Raw genomic sequence first — 17,097 nt, 5'->3', positions numbered from 1 at the left:
GGGGGAAACTCACAACTACCTTGGCTTTGTTTCCAATCTCATTCTTTGAAAGTCGACGTATTCTCTTTCGTATGTACTCTAGAATACCGTTATCCAAATATGGATACAACAACGAGTAAACCATCCACACGTTTAGGTACCCTTATTATCAGTTTAACTTGGATATTATTTGTCTTTTCTACTGCCGTAGTTGTGTTCCGGCTGTACGTGCGCCTTCGTCTCCGCCCTATTAGAAAGCTTGCGGCTGATGATTATATTGTCATCACTACCTATGCAAGTACCTCCATTATTTATTTGTATCTTCGCAGTCTAACACGTTACCTCTCTAGTTAATAAGTATAGCAAATAACATATTCGTAACTATTTCCGCAGCCTGGGGCTTAGGGCAACATATCGATGCATTTGTACACGACCCTCAAAGTATTCAATATGTCATAAAATGGGTATTCCTGAGCGAAGGTACCGCCATTATGAGTGCTGGATTCTGTCGTATATCATACGCTATCCTGCTTCTGAGCATCACACCGCCATCAAAAAGGCCCCGTAGGTTTCTATGGACTATTATCGGCATCCAGTTCATAATTGATGTGGCAGCTGTAATCATCAGCTATATTCAGTGCAGTCCTATCGAGGCGTTCTGGAATACTTCTATTGATGGCCACTGCTGGCCTCCATACGTGCAGCAATACGCGGGCTTTTTCCAAGGTTGTAAGCAGCTTCGTTACAGCACTTAAACAAATACTCCTAGACTAATCCTTTACAGCGGTATGCTCTACCGTGGATTTAGTCCTCGCATTGTTTCCAGCATCTTTGTTCTGGAAATTGAACATGAAATGGCAACAGAAGGCGTACCTAAGCGGCATTATGGGAGTAGGCCTTATGTAAGTACGATTACCCCCATCAACAGGAAACGTATATTCTAACAAGTGCTCCACATTGAAAGTGCTATGGCGGCTTCGATTGCTAAAACAGTGAATCTGAGGGCATTCACAACAACGCAAGATCTTACATGTGAGTTATACCAGTCATTGCAGGGAAGCGTATATTAACTGGATGAATTCCGTTAGTTGCAATGGCAGAGCCAGCAATTTGGTGGACGTAAGCAATTCGCACCTCCTTTGTCAATATTCTAGCAATTAAACCCTCATTGGTTTACTAATAAATAGACCAGCGTGGAAGCCAACCTTATCCTCATTACCGTCTCAGTGCCAACTCTAACACCAATTCTCATGCCACAGAAATCTCGAACAGATGCTCCAAGAGATGTAAATATTAATACATTCAACTTGTGGAAGCTAGCGCAAGCCCAAAAGAAGCCGGGACCTGAGGACTCGCTTGAACGACTTCAAGAGGAGGCACTTGTCAGCAGTGAGGTTAGCTGCAACATTGATACACATAACAACGAGCTTGATGCTTATCACATGAATTATCAAGGAGAACGTGGTATACGGAGAGACGTTACTGTATCGGTGACTTATAGTCCGGGCATTAGACATAATTATGAACCTGTCACATAGTAGATAAATACTGGTTGAGATGTCAAAAGAAGTTGTCAGTGCTAGTTTTCGCCCAGAGGGTGAGGAGGTGAAAACTAGTACTATATAAAAGTTCCAATAACCCGACAAGGGTGCCTTATAGACAAGACTTTTGAAAGGGCCACCCGTACGGGCTTAAACGGTGTAAAGCGGTCCGGCCTGGGGTTAAAGGTTTTAAGGCTACTATTCCCGCGAACCAAGGAGTATATACCTAGACAATACGGACCAACAGTTATACCGACCGAAAGCCATGATAGTAACTAGTAGATAGGCTAGAGTGCATCAAGATGGCTAAGAAATATGCTATGGGTCGATCACCATGGGGTAAGATGTCATATTACTAGGGGTTTAAATCAGAGCCAAGTTATCAAAATATAAATTCAGGCTTTATTCGCTTGTAAGATATCAGTTAACCCATCATCTGAGATTCATCGATAAGGCTGAACCGAGTATATAAACCAGAAACCCAAAGACATTCCGTAACGACAGTAGCAATAATGGCTTCCCCCTACGACATCCAGACGTACCTCCTTGACCGGGCCAATATCCATGACACAGTGACACGGCTAGTAAGTAAATCCGGTATCCAGGTGCTTTAAACAAATTTCGAGTGGCTAAAATAACTAATATACTATTTCTCAACAAGACTTTCAACTGCGACCGAAAGTCGACAGACGGCCTCATCAAAGACGTATACGCTCCCCAAGTCGCCCTCGACTACACTTCCGTGTTTGGCGGTCAACCATTTGAGACGACTAAGGAGGAGTGGGCCAAGACTATTACTTCGGCGGCAGCCAGCTTTGACAAGTGCCAGCATATAGTTACGTAAGTTGCCCTTACAATCATATATCTCCTTTCTCTGTAAGATGTTAGATAGAAGCTCATTAAATTATTATAGGGGTCTCATCATAGAACTCCCACAACCCTTCAACAATGCTACCAGGCCTGACAAGTGCCGGGTTTTCGCCAACGCAACCGGCCACATGGTTCGTCAGGCAGCGAGAGGCGGGCCTATAATGCATGACGGCGTGAGTCTACTTCTCCTATTTATTTACCTTGGTATTTCAATTAGGATCAGCTAATAAAATATCCATAATCAGGCTCAATTTGACCTCGATGTCATTAGAATTCGAGAGCTGGAGCAAAAAGGGGAGAACCCCTGGCGAATCAGCAAGCAGGTCGTTGAGATCTTTTGGGAGCAAGGCAATAGGGATGTCATCGTGGACAAAGTTGCGGATATTGGAAATTAAGTCTTCAAGGTATAATAGCTTTATTGAGACCTAGATTACCGTGAAAGTGCTCCGCTCATAGTAGCGTAGACGTCCTCTGAGGATGAGAAAAGAGGCAATTTGCCTAATAAGGGCCTCCGCCGTAGCGGTGGACTGATGGTACTGCTATAGTTGGGCGTCTGAGCCATTAGATGAATATATGACCCTAATCATAAGCCGCACGAAAATTTTATACTTACCGAATATTAGGTCAAGTACTCTATATACTACACTGGCTATAGGAGTGTTTTCACTTCTGTAGAAGTTTACCCGTGCGTTCAACGTAGCCGTGTAACTACACCTCTATGTCACTCTAGTCATCATCAGCCAAGCCTCTTATATATTTAACTGCCCAAGACTTCCTCTCGATATTTCTTAGCTTGAATAAGCGTGTAATTTATCTTTTATCCACCTCTAATACCAATTCGACATCTTCCCACGAAGCAACAATAGCTCACGGTCTAGATCCCTCATCATACCACCGGAGCACCTCCAAGCGCGCCCTCCAATCTAGTTAATATTACCTACCGCCCCAAGTCCACATTGCATTCCGTCCACCATCAGCGGCACGATCTGCTCACCAAGCCATATCGTAACATATAAACATGTCCCCAAGCGGCGTCAAAGCAATTCCTCGACCCTCCATCTCGCACCCCGCAAGTCTCCGGGGTAGTAGATGATCTCGACGCATCCTCACGTCAGCATCCTGCCAGGAACCAAGAGGGCCAGATTCCAAATGACGGTGTCATACATAACATAGAGAACGATTGTGACGTTAGCCCCCGAGCGACATTGCAGTAGGCTCGGGGCATATCGACCGAATCGGAACGAGAGTAGAATACAAGTGTGCTAATCATGCCACTTAAAGCTACAGTATTGACAGCTATGGAGGTGGGTGGTTGTTCCTTTAATAAGTGTCACTGAGGCGAAGAACATCGGCTTACTAAGTAATTCAGACCTGGTCTTGGCCATGTGTGTCTCAGGGGTTGGAACACCTCGTAGAGGGGGGGGACTGTTTCTGCTCGAAGCAGGTCTACCACGTGCTCTCCAAGCATTGGCGCTTGTGCCTAGCAATTGATGATTTCGGTATTGTTTAGAGTAGATATGTTAGCTACATATGGGCGGATTGCTGCAGTCGCATTTACATAGGCCTGTTGTCCTCGTTGTTAGACGCGTAGGCGACCACGGGAGTTTTGATGTGGGCCAAATTAAGTCGACCTTCTGTATGTTAGATGAGTTTTGAGGGAATTCTATTTCGCTCTTATGACTACGCCTAGATATGTGTAATATGTGCTGCATTCTAGAGCTATATGAATTCCGCCCCTTTCAGCCCCCGATATTTTGACGCGATAGACGACATGAAAACGTGTTGTTAGACGCGAACACATGATACTAAGTTGTGACCTAAGAGGTCTCAGCCATTGTAGTATACTATCAAGTTGCATATCTGCAACGCTGCGGATCTCGATGCTGATTGCAGAGAGTCCGGGTAAGGCCATTTTATTCATTGGCCTTGCCAAGGGGATCTCTACGGCGCAGTAGCTTAATTAATAATTATCCCCATTTTATCGTAGACTGTTCCTTAATTTCAGCTACTTGAACTTGACGTGTTCGGGCATAAAATTCGTAAAAAAGGAATCAGCATATGACCGTAATAGGCAGTTGGTTTGGTATAGAAATTGTATGCGATAGATTTGGTGGATCAATTGACAACATATATAGAATTGGGAGGCTATACATGTACATGAACCCAAATTAATAGCAACTATTGAAATCTTGCATGTTACGCAGGTATATAAAAAATAATAGGAAATCTTCGAATACCTAGTCCTTTTACTTGATCAAGAGACTGTAAGCTCGGTAATTCGGTAGGCAACGTTGGGGCCGATGCACGTCGTTCAAGATGGCCAATAAACCCAAAGCTACGAGATGAAATAGATAGATGTGACCCTAGGATCAGTCAGGCAGCTATCATTGGTGTTATTCGGTAGCAGGCCCGAGTGGCTTGTCAGCCTTAGATCTGTTACGCTTTAGTAACTCCACACACCTAACTTTAGACTTATAATTAGCACTGCCACCCCTTGACCTTGACCTTGACCCCTACCCCTGATACCTCCCCATAAGAGCGATCCTCGGCCGGCTCGACCACGCTGCTGGTCAACATGATGGATGTCGTCGGGTGGTACCGGATTTAGTGAGAAGGTATCAGGTCCGAACATCGAGACATAATAGGATCTAGCTTTAGCTTTAATCGGCATGTTTCGGTTAGAAAGGTCGCCTTAAAACCCAGCTCCTCGCTGCTAGGTAGATACATGTAGACAGGTAATTATATACCTAGAGGTAGTCAGATAGTCTTTCGAGGAGCTACGCAATAGTGAAACCACTCTGACTGCGCCGACTTCATCCTGTACCCAAGTAGATTGTAAGGAGTCTGTTTTCTCGACGCAGCTGGGTCATCTTTTACTTATTATTAATTATCCCTTCGCTCCACCGCCCTACCCTCCGCCTTTCTCGTCGAATGCCGTTTCCTCTATGAGTTGAGATGCCGATAGATATTCGAGATCACTTTTCCTCCTCACGATGAAATCTATAGCTTCGTGCAATTTTGACACATGTCCAGTCGCCGCATCCCCATATGGCTACCCGCCAAGTGCAGCAGCGGGGGTCATCTTCTTCGTCATTCACCTTGGATCCTTCGTCGCCTGCCTGGTTTACTCATTCTACCTAGCCGAGAGGAATAGATGGTTGGAATTTAGTATTCCAATCTCTCTAGGCTGTCTTCTCGAGAGTATCGGCTATGCTATGCGAATCGGAAGTTCGACTGATCCGTGGAACGTGTCTTTATACGCAGCGTCAACAGCGTTTATGATAATACCGCCGGCCTTCATATCGGCAGCGTCAGTAGAATTCCTCTCTTCTTACTGGACATTCTTAGCTACTGAATAATATGCTGACTTATTTAAAGCATCTACTTTACCGTACCCGAAGCAATCAAAATCTTAGGCACGGAGCACTCGCCAATCAACGTCTCGCGCTATGCTCTCCTAACCTGGATCGACGCGTTTGGGTTTCTTTTCCAATTCATCGGAATCATCGTCTCCTTCTCAGACCTTTCTTCCGACACGGGCCTTGGTCATAACGCTCGCGTCGGCAGTCCCATTATCGCCACTGGTATGGTGATACAAGCCATTTCCTTGATCATTTATATAATGCTTTTCGGCATCGTCTTACTTCGAGCCGCCGTAGCAAACAGCCAATTTGGATACACGACGTTCCATCCGGTTCATGGTTTCGTCCCCATGGCACACAGATTCAAATTCTTCCTTGCGATGCTGCTGGTTTCCGCCATGTGCCTCTTCGCGAGAGCGCTCTACCAGGCAATAGTACTAGCCAATGGACTAGAGAGTTACACTGCGAAGAATCAGGCGTTATTTGCGGGCTTAGACAGCTTTCTTGTTGCGGAAGCCGTTGTTGGATTGTGTGTTGCACATCCCGTAACATTCTTACGGGACGGAATAGAAAAGAGACTAGGCAGCAGAAGTGCAAGCGCGATGACGGAGGAGCAGAGGATAAGCCAATTTATGGGAGGCCAATATGCGGAAAGTCAGTATAGACAGAGCCAACTCACGGAGAGTCAATCCGTGGAGGACCAACATTTGGATGTTCAAAACAGGGAGAGTCAATATAGGCAGAGCCAATTTAGGGCGAGCCAGTATAGTATGAGCCAGTATAGCATGGCTAGTAGCCGCAGCACAATGGAGCCAATAGGGCCAATAGGAGGAGGCCAGACTCCGTGGAGCAGTACAACTCGCATCGTATAAAGCATTAATTAAAAAAAAGAATTGGCGGAATCGACCTCATTACGTACGGGCCTGGTTGTTGACTGAACCGAACAACTTGGCTTATTTATAAAACCAGTGAGAAGGATCGCTAACCAAACTGGGAGGTTATGTTTCTATGTGAGTATCTTCGTCTTTGGCAGCGGGTATGTAGGTCACCATTGCCTTACTTGCACCCTCGACACAATACTGCACAACCTCGATCTTAGTCCCATCGGGGACCAGCTTGGCGATTTGCCTCAGATCGCTTGTGCGTGGAAGGTAAAGGGCATGGTCCATAGTTCTGTAGGCGCCATGTAATTGGGCCAAGCTATAGGGCTCCATGGTATTCAGATCGAATATTTCATCGGTCCTGTAACCTGGCCCACCCCAGGGCGGCGATGCGAATACAGCCGTGGATGCCACATCTACTCGTAAGTCATCCTCTAGCTTGTCTGGCGAGTTCACCAAAGCATCAAGATACTTAAAGCTGTCACCTAGGACCCAGATGATATGGTCAGCCACACCATGCAAGGAAGCGTTATGCTGCGCACAGGCAAGAGTGGCTGCATCTAGCTCAATGGCGATCACCTTGTTCCAGCGGGGCGTTGAGCCGTCTTCAGCTGTAGCCAAGGCAAGGGCAATAGAATTCGCCCCTACGCCAGCAAATGCATCTATGATTGTAGTCTTTGACTCGCTAATAATAGAACCCATCTCTCGCGCGATTTGGCTAGAATAAGAATAGTGTCAGATCGTATCGAGACTGGGATTATACGGAATAGGATCCGAGTGGGAATCGAGATATGAAACTTACTTCGCAACTGGTTCGGGGGTCACGCCAAACCAGGCATCTTCAGTCATGTAGATACCCTCATCATAATAAGGAAAAATTGTGTATCTTTGCTGCCAGTACCTATAGTTTTCGACTACGTAAGTAAACCATCTATATAAGTTGCAAGTCCTCTACTTCAACAACTCACTTTTGTAGGTCCCAAGGCACTTCGCCCAGACGAGTCCAATGATGACAGTCGTTAGTCAGGGGGAGCGTGTTCACTCGTTTCATCTTGAGAGTGCTGGATCGGTATGCATGAGCTGCCTGATTCGTATTGATCTTGAAAAACTTGAAGATGGGTAATTAATTAGATTGCTTTATGGGTCTTTGGTGTATATATCAAATATCAGAATTGTATAAAATACTGAATAAGCAAAATTGATGTAGATTTCTTGATGTTGAAGTGAAGGAGGCTAACAGTGATTGTAGATACTTCAGTACGGATCCATAGGCCCACTTCAGCTATAAACAGAAGCTTTGACCACTACTAATATTTAGCGCATAGCCGGCGTAAGGCTAATAGCAAGCTAGGAAATGACAGCTTTCTTGATAGGCTATGACTTTCATGTGAACCAAACAGGCGCATACCAACATCTGAAATTAACTTTGTAGGTTAGATAACCAAACAATAGACTTCTATAACTTAAACTACCTAAGTTACCTACACTATTACTTTACATATGAGCCCACAGCGACGCATATAATATGTTCAACGCCTTAAACCGGTACCTCTCGCGCCTCGACGGCGACGCGCGGCCGCAGCGAAAAGACGGCCACGGATACGGCTTCCAAGTATTGCGCAACACGAACCTCGAGCTAGGAATCGAGCCATGGTTCGACTTTATCGTTGGAATCAACGGCCGTGTAATTGTACGCCCCCCCCCTTGCCCCGCCCCCTAAAATCCACAAGTCCTCTCTATGTAGTAGCAAGAAGAAGAAGAAGAAGACATATAAGATAACTAACAACGAGTCGCAAACAGGACAACCCCGACCCCCGACTCTTCGCCCAAGAAATCCGCAACTGCGCCGGCAGCAGCGTCGCCCTCGGGCTCTGGAGCGCCAAGGGCCAGCGCACGCGAGTCCTACACGTCCCCGTCCCAGCCGATACGCGATCGCTCGGCCTCTCGCTGCAATGGACGCCGCTCGACGTCGCTTCGAACGTCTGGCACGTGCTAGACGTAGCCTCGAACTCGCCCGCCGACCACGCCGGCTTGCTGCCGTATAGCGATTACATATTAGGTACTCCAGACGGTGTGCTGCACGGAGAGGGCGGGCTGGGCGAATTGGTAGACGACTATGTGGGCCGCCCGCTGAGGCTGTGGGTGTATAACAACGAGTACAATGTCACGCGCGAGGTCGAGATCGTGCCGAGCCGCGAGTGGGGTGGTGAAGGCGCTCTGGGTTGTGTTCTAGGATACGGCGCGCTACATCGTCTTCCTGCGCCTTTAAGTGAGCCGGTTAATGCGCCGGGCGAGACTATGTTCGATGGTGATAGCAGCGGTGGTGCAAATGCCAATGTTGGCGCCGGCGCAGATCAATTCACGACATTAGCTCCGCCGAGCGATACGGCAGCTAATGCGTTCGTCCCGGCAGCATCGCCGGATTTCCTTGTCCCCGCGCAACTAGTTAGCAATACCCCTCCACCGGCAGGTAGTGCGCCGCCACGCAGTAAGAAGAAGGAGAGGCACAACCACGCTCCGAAGAGGTTGATGGACGACTACTTTGCGGAAGAGGAGAAGAAGAGCAGGGAACTGGATCGAAACATTTCTGCAAGCAAGACACCACCGCCACCGCCTCCTAAAGCCGGTGGTCCTCCCCCGAGAGCACCGCCAAAGGCCGAGGAAACGAAAGCCAACAGCGGGGATGATGATGTCGACTAGACGTAGTGTCACGATTTGAATGGAGATATAATACAGCAAAAAGTTCAAAGAAGCACGATTTATTCATTTGCTTGCTATACATAGTCGTGACTTTAACGTTTCTCCTAATACGGAGATTTTCCGCCTTATAATTCGAATCCAGCAGCCATTGAAGTTCCACACAGGTCTCGATATCCCTCCTGCGAGCTGCCCTGTTTAGTTTATGAAGTTGACGCAGAAAAAATGTAGGATTAGGCTGCCGACGACGTAATCTGCAAAAGCCCTATACGAAGATATTAGCCTCATATATCTGATCATAGAACTAGGTAGGATGCATACCTTTCTGGTGATACCGAAGGGAACTCGGACTTGTTCGCTTCTGTAGTCTGTATGCGTAGTGATGCTATTCCCACCGTTAGCACCCCAATCAGTCTCCCATGCCTTGTCCTATCCAATTCGTTTTAGAAAACGTACCGGTAAGGACGAATTGGCCAACTGTCGCCGAGAAGCCCGAGAGGAAAGCGTTGAATGGCTATAAACATCAAGTACTAGTTAGCAAGCTCTTCTAAGAGCATGGTGAAGTAAGTAGTAAGATACATACGTAATTGCCCGCCAAGACACAATACGCAAATTGTAGACCACCGACAACAACCAAAAATGCCATGAAGACGTCAAGCAGCTTGGTGCGTTGAGGCGTCGCCTTCTGGTAGTGCTCGATTATATTCCATGCTACTTGGTCGATCGCCTGCGAACCGCTAGTGCTAGTCTTGGCTACGGCGACGCTGGGAGCTGTCGTAGGTGCTGCTGGTGCGACTGGCGCGGGCGCAGATACGGGTGCAGGAGCTGTAGCAGCAGCGGACTTTTTAGGCGCCATCGTGGTTATGTCGAGTCTAGTACTACTGCTGGTTGGTTGGTAAAGGTGTGAATCAGATTTGAAGGGTACTTGTCGAGTTATTGTTCAGTCGTCGAAAATAATGGGTCCGGGATTGCGTGTAAGGGACACGAAAGCTTCAAAAAGTTCACGGTTCACATTAATGATAAAGCAACCAATAAAACGGGTTTACAGTGGATATGTTAAGTCAGGTACCATGGGGTAAATGTGGCTAGTATGATAGAGCTTCCGCCACAGTACCTAGTACAGCTACTTTGTATCCAATTGAATTTCGAGTCTTGGCCAGGTCGCATCCCCTCGGTGCTGCGGCCCCGGGGGTCCGGCCTTCCGAGCTCGTCATCTATGATACCTACAGCCTTCGCCTTTGTTTAACTTTACGAACTTGACTTCTAGCAACGCCAATTGACATCAAGCAAAGCTATAGAATCTCATATCTTTCGATTAAAAGACTCTACAACCTCTAGGTTATCAATTTTCGAGACAGAATGGTAAGTTAAACAAATCCGATGATCCGTCAGAGCTAACGCGGGGTTCCGTGGCAGGCTCTAGAGACTATCGCATTTATCTTGGGCGCCTTGACTGCAAGCGGCGGTACGATAGGCTACGTCAAGACGGGATCTGTCCCCTCTGTCATAGCTGGCTTAACAGTCGGTATATTGTGTATGTCAAGAGTTACCAAGTCAAGACGAGACTGATTTATAATGTGTATTAAACTAACTTGATATCGCAAAGATGCCTTGGGAGGTTATCGTTTGCAATCGCGTCAGTCTTTCGGTATCGAACTCGCTCTCCTCGCCTCCGTTGTCCTTGGTGGGGCCTCTATTCCCCGAGCCCTCCGTAGCGGAAAGCCGGTCCCGACTGTTCTAAGCTTCATTTCCGCCTTCGGTCTATTGACCTTTGGTAATGCCTTCAGAAAGACTTTGTGAGGGAGTGGTTGATTGTAGTGTGGGTCGATTATTCTGTGATAATTTGTGGCGCAACGGATTCAGGTCAACCAGTATGTAGCTGTCAAATTGAAAGGATGTTCTGTAAACAAGTTTTTGGGGCCGTGATCAGAGTAGAGTATAAACACCATCCAAGTATCCCCTTGCGAAAAGACCAACCTGCCGGTGTAAACCAAGCCAAAATGCTATAACCCTTTTTAGAACGCCATGCCATGCCATGCTAAACTCAAGAATACCCTCGACATATTCTCGCTCTAATATAGGAGACTAGTAGGTTTCGCCGTATAGGTATTCGTTACGAGTTCTCGTCTATATCAGCCCATGCCGACTTAATCTTGTCGCGTTTGGCTTTAGCAACTTCTCGGTTCTTTGCGGTACGTTTTACTCGTTCGGCTCGGAGGCATAGGGTAACTTGATGTTTGGCATCGTTGCACATGCCCATTGACTTCCAGAGGAACCCTCTAGCGTGACATTCTTCAAGGGCGGTCATAACCTCCTCGCAGGCTACGAGATATGCCCATTAGTTATTTTATTCGTAAGTATTCATAGACTAAAAGACATAAAAACATACCAATGTTATCCTTTGTATGTAAGTGCGGATGCATATTTACACTTCTTGGAAAATACACTTCGAGACGGGGTTGTAGGAAGATGATCTGACTGATCTTAATGGTGCCACTCTCAGTCGCAAACCAACCAAAAATTAGTTGCGACAGGAACAAATTTAGATAAAGCATGGGCCACTTTTATAGGCCCCACAATCACCCCTCCAGCCCTTCTAACCCCTCCAATGAATTAATTTATAGTTGCTCACTACAACAAACGTCAATTAATTCAAAAGCTGCTAGATAAAAGTTAATCTTATCTTAAGACACCTAGGTTACCAGTATATTACTCTCATACACAACTCCCCGTATCAACTCCCGTCTCTTTGTAGTGTCAACTACATAAAATCATAGTAATGGCATCTAAGGGGATATCGGCTAAGAAGCAGCAAGGTGTGTCACTAAGAACAACTTACATGAAAACCAAGAGCTTCCACTGATTTTATCTCGCAGAGCTGCAAACAACATATTCAAACTATAAGAATACCCTGCAGCAACTGGCTCAGAAGATTGGTGATGTTGAGCAAGAAGCCGAAGAACACAAGTTCGTGAGACTCTTTCTCTACCCTCTCATTCTTGACATCACGGAACCACATTCGTGAGCTCCCTGGCATGGCACGGCATGGCAATCCGCTCGCATGGCCTCAGCCCTACCAGGGTTCTTTTTTCTCTAGCGTCTTGACTAGATCATCTCACAAACCTCACCGCTTCATTTACTGAACTCACCGCTAATCCGTCAACTATTCGGTATCGCTAGGCTTGTTCTTGATACCTTGGAACCACTTCCGCGGGATCGCAAGTGCTTCCGCATGATCAACGGCGTGCTGGTGGAGCGGACAGTCCAGGACGTAATCCCTGCTTTGAAGACCAATGCTGAAGGGTTGAAGAAGGTGCTCGACGACTTAGTCAAGCAGTACAAGATCAAACAGGACGATTTAGAAAAGTGGAAGGTACGTCACCTTCTCAAACTTGGAATATCCGGCTTATCTAGCTTAATGACCCTACTCCATTTCGATTGCCATAAACTTACATGACCGTTTGAACAGAAGAAGAACAACATCCAGGTTGTACAGTCGTGACGCAGTCTCGGCGCTGCAATGCAGAGGAATGATTATAGAAACCATGCTAGGGTTACGATACGGATAGACGTGTTTTCGAGGCCCTCGATAGACGTTCTGAAATGAATAGGCTAATGGATGATTACCAAGTCAGACAGCATCTAAGTACGACTGATTCATAGAGTGCGTTGGTCTTTAGGCACTATGACTATATTAAGAGACTCGATCGAGATCGAGCCGGACTGACTTGTTGCACGACGCTGAGATGGATGAGATGGTGCCATATAGCCCTCGCCTTGAAGTCGTCGGCAAAGGCACGGCGATATCGAAAAGATGGTGTTGATGCGTTGTACAATTGGAGGTGCAGGCGGCGGAGCCTAGCGTCAAGGGCGTCTCAGTGCCCAACGACAGGCTTCTGTCAAGGCTGTCATGATCAACGTTTGCAAGCGGTAGTGATTGGAGGGTAGGCCGCGGAAAGGGTTGGCTGTCTTGACTGGTCGTAAATGATCTGATCAAATAGGGCGGCTTACGCTGACTATGCATCTACGAGGCACACTGATATAGCCTGCCATCAATACAACACCCCTGCACCGTATTAAAATTCGAAGAATATGGCCTGAAGAGATGATGGACTACATATGGATATTATCTGCCTCGTTTATCGGCAGATGTTCCGAGGGCGGGGTCCCTGACATGCGCTTAGGAACTCCACATGCCACATGACGATTTCCTTAGAGTGACGGCGATGCTCGGGTGGTCGAGTGACAACGTGTCGCTGATGACAATGATCTGCCTGCCTGAAACAGGAGTGACGGTCCTCCTACATAGTAGACTGCGCAAACCGCGACTCGCCCACCTAAGACGTGCATAACATGAGATAACATAAGTTCGTGGAGGGGAGTGACGATAAAGACTACTACGATCCTAATTGAAAAGCTCGGCCCAACACATGGTAGGTAGTCTGCAAGTGCTAGGTTGCCTTGGACGTGATACGGAATTCCCGGGCAGCTTTAGCAGGACGAAAGGTACGGCGCAATGCTTGCTGTATGTAGGTCGCTCGATCGAAGAAGTAAATCTTCAGCTGGCTTGAATAGGGAACTACACACGAGTACTTCTGAGCTTCGCACGGCTGCACGGCTGCACCTCTGCCCAAGTGTCAGCAGGGTGTTGATCCGGAGGGGAAGATGGGGGGGGGAATATCCCACGTCCCTTTCCGAACCGGACGGGAGAGTCTCGGAGCTGTTTTGATTTTTGATATAGCAGCGCATTAACTTCGTAGATGCACATTATATTTGTCGCCAATGAGTTGCTTTCCCAGCACAGCGGTAACTCTCATTTTAGTGCATCCTAGAGCGAATCTTAGTTTAGATGGGATATTTAAACATTACATCTGCTAAGTACCGCATTCGACGGCTACAAGGCTACTTTCGCATTTTCGCATCCGACGATTGGGCATCCATGGGATCGTACGTAGGTATATATGTGGGTTCGTAGGACACAGTTAGGCCGCATACAACGTGCATGTCGGTAGGTACCAGGTGCTCAAGCGTACAGATTTGAGGTCGACCAAGTACGCAAGTACGGTGGTATGTAGCACCTAAGCTTTGCAGGGCTGGCCGGCCAAGAAAAGAAGACTCGATTTGATGGGCTACCAGGATTAAGCGATGACGGCGATATCGCCATGGAAGCTTTCAAAGCCTATCATTTTCTTCTCCACATTCCGGGACAGGAAGAAGCTCCTGAATTAGAATTACGATTTTACTTCCAATCAGAACCGAATTTTGGTGCTAGGTATTGCAATTGGCCGGTAAAGGGTATTAATGCGAACCCCTAACCTACCTAAGGTCATCTTTACAGCCAGTCGTCATCTTCTTCATCTCTAGATGCTGAAATAGTTATCCAAACAGATGTCGCGGCCCCCAAGATCGAAGAGCCATAAGCCAGGCCGCGCTTCCTGTTCCTGTCGGGTAAGCACATACATCGGACAGCTGTTTATTTCGGGGATTGTCGAATCAGCGATGGAATCACCCCTCCACTCCGTCCCGCGTCGAAGGTGAGTTGCGTTAGATAGGTATCACAACGACCGCAACGACCGCATGGGGTGAGCGACAACGGATGTTTGGCAAAGATTTTAAGATGCCGATAATATGAAAAATAGGGCTGCCTATATCTCAGAGCATCATGCGCTCAGCCAACTTTGGGGTAAGTTGACTTCACCGCTTAATGTATGAGATGCATCGGCCGGCTTGGTCCGTAGAGGGGGAATGGGCCGGTGTGACGGATATGATGGCATATTACAGTCCAACAGTATCGTTGCGTCTAAAGACCCGAAAGCCACTTGCGACTTGCGACTTGAGCTGAAAAATCAAATCAAGATAGCTAAGGGAGGGATTTATGCGCAGATTTCAGGTTTGAAGTAACCCTTGAGGACGAAAATTGTTCCTGAGTATATTTAATGTTAAGTCCACGAGTATTAGTATGTTAGGTACGTAAGCCTTAAGGTATCGATGTTTGATCGAGGTAAATACATTAGTAATATTAGTTAAATGTATAGAAGTAAGTTAGGTACTTCCAATCTGTCGATTTGTAATTGAAGCAAGCACGATACATACCATACATGTTTATACATATAAGCTACCTTGTGTACTTTCTAAATATGTATGGGAGTACGGATTATAGGAATATTGCCATCTACTATTACCCTTTCCCATTTTCTATACATGCGTCAACTTGTTGTCCTGTTTTCTTCCAATATTATCTCTTCATTCGTGTACAAGTCAAACAGCTGTCCTTGACTCATTAATTCTTAATTAATTTCTATTATTAACGTCCAATCTTTTCCCTCGCTTTATTAGTTATGTTGCGGTTCTTCCTCAAGCGGTTTCCTGCACGTTCCCCACGTAAATGCGAGCTTCAATGTTTCTATGAGACGTGCATGACCTATTTGCCAGGTAGTTAATATACTAAGATGATTCATTATCCACATCTCTGGTCATTATATCTACCTTTTAACTTATACGCGCAAAAGAAATACGAGGTATCATGTTGGTTTGTTTTATTCTTGACTTGCGGCTCGTATCCTAAGTATGCCTTATAGTATCTATGAAATATAGCTACCTAGGTAGTGAATCAATACCAAGCTTAATATCGGCAAGCCGAGCCAGACGCTGGTTTTCTTTTTGAATCTATATCTTACCCAGATACTTAACGAATAGCCTACGTAATTATAACAAGGAATAATGGGAACTTATGTCGTTTGTACATACATACCATGTTGGATGATAATGCGCTATGCGGCCAGCCCGTAGAAAAATCCACTCCTGTGCATTTAACTTCGAGCTGGAGTTTTCCAGAAAACGGCCCCCAGTTTTTGTCAAAACTGAAAGTCTTGTTTCTTTGTCGTATGTTCCTTACATTTTAACTAACAAGTCTTCTTGAATATTTGCCCATAGAGAAAGAGCGAGAGAGATTCTGACCAAGTTTAATTTTTGGTGTAACCCATACCGTACACATCCACCACACCCTTACGAAAAAAATCAACTTTTGCCGGACTACCTACTATAGTAAAACGTTGATGAGCTAGTTAACTACTGTAGCTACTGTAACTTATGACAAACCACGTACTGTTTGTAAGGGTTATAAGGCAGCCGCATTTGTCCACTGCCGACCCCGAACGTTAATTCCTCATACTTGGGAGAGAATCCATTAACCCCACGTACCAGGCACCATACATACATCAATTTTATGTACCATTTTACATACATCCAACCTGCACAATGCAGTAAGGTGATCTTGCTTCGAAGAACTGGGTACCGTAGTTATCCCCGCCACCCTAGCGCTAGGAAGTTAGGAGGTTAGGAAACTGCGAAGTACATAGCAATTAAGACTGGCTTCGACAGCTGGAAGATAGGGTATTATACGGAAGGTGCTGGTAATATGTAGGTAGGTACAGATTTGTAGAAGGTAGAAGGTAGGCACGTTCGCATACCTGTTAGCATAGGTAGTTAGGAATTAGGAAGTTTAGTCTGTCTACCTAGGTAGGTATTAGTTAGTAGGTATTACTTAGAAGGAAACAGCGGGTCTCCCAAGTAACGCAACCCTCGGCGTCTTCTCAGGGAAGAAGGACCCGCAGCAAATCCCCGCTTCCCTTTTCCAAACCCGGACCGGTTAGGTACTTTTGTACCTCAGATCGCATCCTGTCCCATTCTCCCACATCCACATCTCTTTTTGTGACTTTGTACCGTACACCAAACACCACCCAACCACACTACTCACACTACTTACTC

At 46.3% G+C, this 17,097-nt stretch overlaps 7 protein-coding genes across 7 annotated transcripts; 4 read left to right on the top strand and 3 right to left on the bottom strand.

Moving 5' to 3' along the window:
- Positions 1 to 2,032: 2,032 nt before the first annotated feature.
- Positions 2,033 to 2,785, top strand: GL218_07030 (uncharacterized protein; the record flags this gene model as incomplete). The annotated part of the gene is made up of 4 exons (XM_033583774.1): positions 2,033 to 2,104; positions 2,182 to 2,360; positions 2,434 to 2,563; positions 2,636 to 2,785. The coding sequence occupies 4 exons, from the start codon at positions 2,033 to 2,035 to the stop codon at positions 2,783 to 2,785; spliced, it is 531 nt and encodes a 176-aa protein (XP_033432852.1).
- Positions 2,786 to 6,750: 3,965 nt separating this feature from the next.
- Positions 6,751 to 7,684, bottom strand: GL218_07029 (Trimethylguanosine synthase; the record flags this gene model as incomplete). Its single annotated transcript, XM_033583773.1, has 3 exons — positions 6,751 to 7,351; positions 7,436 to 7,534; positions 7,602 to 7,684. 3 exons carry the CDS (start codon positions 7,682 to 7,684, stop codon positions 6,751 to 6,753), a joined length of 783 nt encoding a protein of 260 aa, XP_033433093.1.
- A 474-nt stretch (positions 7,685 to 8,158) lies between these two features.
- Positions 8,159 to 9,333, top strand: GL218_07028 (uncharacterized protein; the record flags this gene model as incomplete). Its single annotated transcript, XM_033583772.1, has 2 exons — positions 8,159 to 8,323; positions 8,434 to 9,333. The coding sequence occupies 2 exons, from the start codon at positions 8,159 to 8,161 to the stop codon at positions 9,331 to 9,333; spliced, it is 1,065 nt and encodes a 354-aa protein (XP_033433132.1).
- Positions 9,334 to 9,528: 195 nt separating this feature from the next.
- On the bottom strand, positions 9,529 to 10,186 carry GL218_07027 (Dolichyl-diphosphooligosaccharide-protein glycosyltransferase subunit DAD1; the record flags this gene model as incomplete). Its single annotated transcript, XM_033583771.1, has 4 exons — positions 9,529 to 9,595; positions 9,652 to 9,715; positions 9,787 to 9,844; positions 9,914 to 10,186. 4 exons carry the CDS (start codon positions 10,184 to 10,186, stop codon positions 9,529 to 9,531), a joined length of 462 nt encoding a protein of 153 aa, XP_033433094.1.
- Positions 10,187 to 10,689: 503 nt separating this feature from the next.
- GL218_07026 (uncharacterized protein) lies at positions 10,690 to 11,130 on the top strand (the record flags this gene model as incomplete). Its single annotated transcript, XM_033583770.1, has 3 exons — positions 10,690 to 10,692; positions 10,747 to 10,864; positions 10,937 to 11,130. The coding sequence occupies 3 exons, from the start codon at positions 10,690 to 10,692 to the stop codon at positions 11,128 to 11,130; spliced, it is 315 nt and encodes a 104-aa protein (XP_033433095.1).
- Positions 11,131 to 11,443: 313 nt separating this feature from the next.
- On the bottom strand, positions 11,444 to 11,753 carry GL218_07025 (putative cytochrome c oxidase biogenesis protein cmc1-like protein; the record flags this gene model as incomplete). The annotated part of the gene is made up of 2 exons (XM_033583769.1): positions 11,444 to 11,652; positions 11,720 to 11,753. The coding sequence occupies 2 exons, from the start codon at positions 11,751 to 11,753 to the stop codon at positions 11,444 to 11,446; spliced, it is 243 nt and encodes an 80-aa protein (XP_033433096.1).
- A 356-nt stretch (positions 11,754 to 12,109) lies between these two features.
- GL218_07024 (putative prefoldin subunit 2) lies at positions 12,110 to 12,832 on the top strand (the record flags this gene model as incomplete). The annotated part of the gene is made up of 4 exons (XM_033583768.1): positions 12,110 to 12,146; positions 12,207 to 12,351; positions 12,511 to 12,703; positions 12,800 to 12,832. The coding sequence occupies 4 exons, from the start codon at positions 12,110 to 12,112 to the stop codon at positions 12,830 to 12,832; spliced, it is 408 nt and encodes a 135-aa protein (XP_033433097.1).
- Positions 12,833 to 17,097: the final 4,265 nt, after the last annotated feature.

Source organism: Daldinia childiae, assembly GCF_008694065.1.
Source record: "Daldinia childiae strain JS-1345 chromosome Unknown Scaffold8, whole genome shotgun sequence".
Taxonomy (NCBI): Eukaryota; Fungi; Ascomycota; class Sordariomycetes; order Xylariales; family Hypoxylaceae; genus Daldinia; species Daldinia childiae.
Note: the sequence above shows the minus strand (reverse complement) of the source record. Positions and strands in the feature narration are given on the sequence as shown.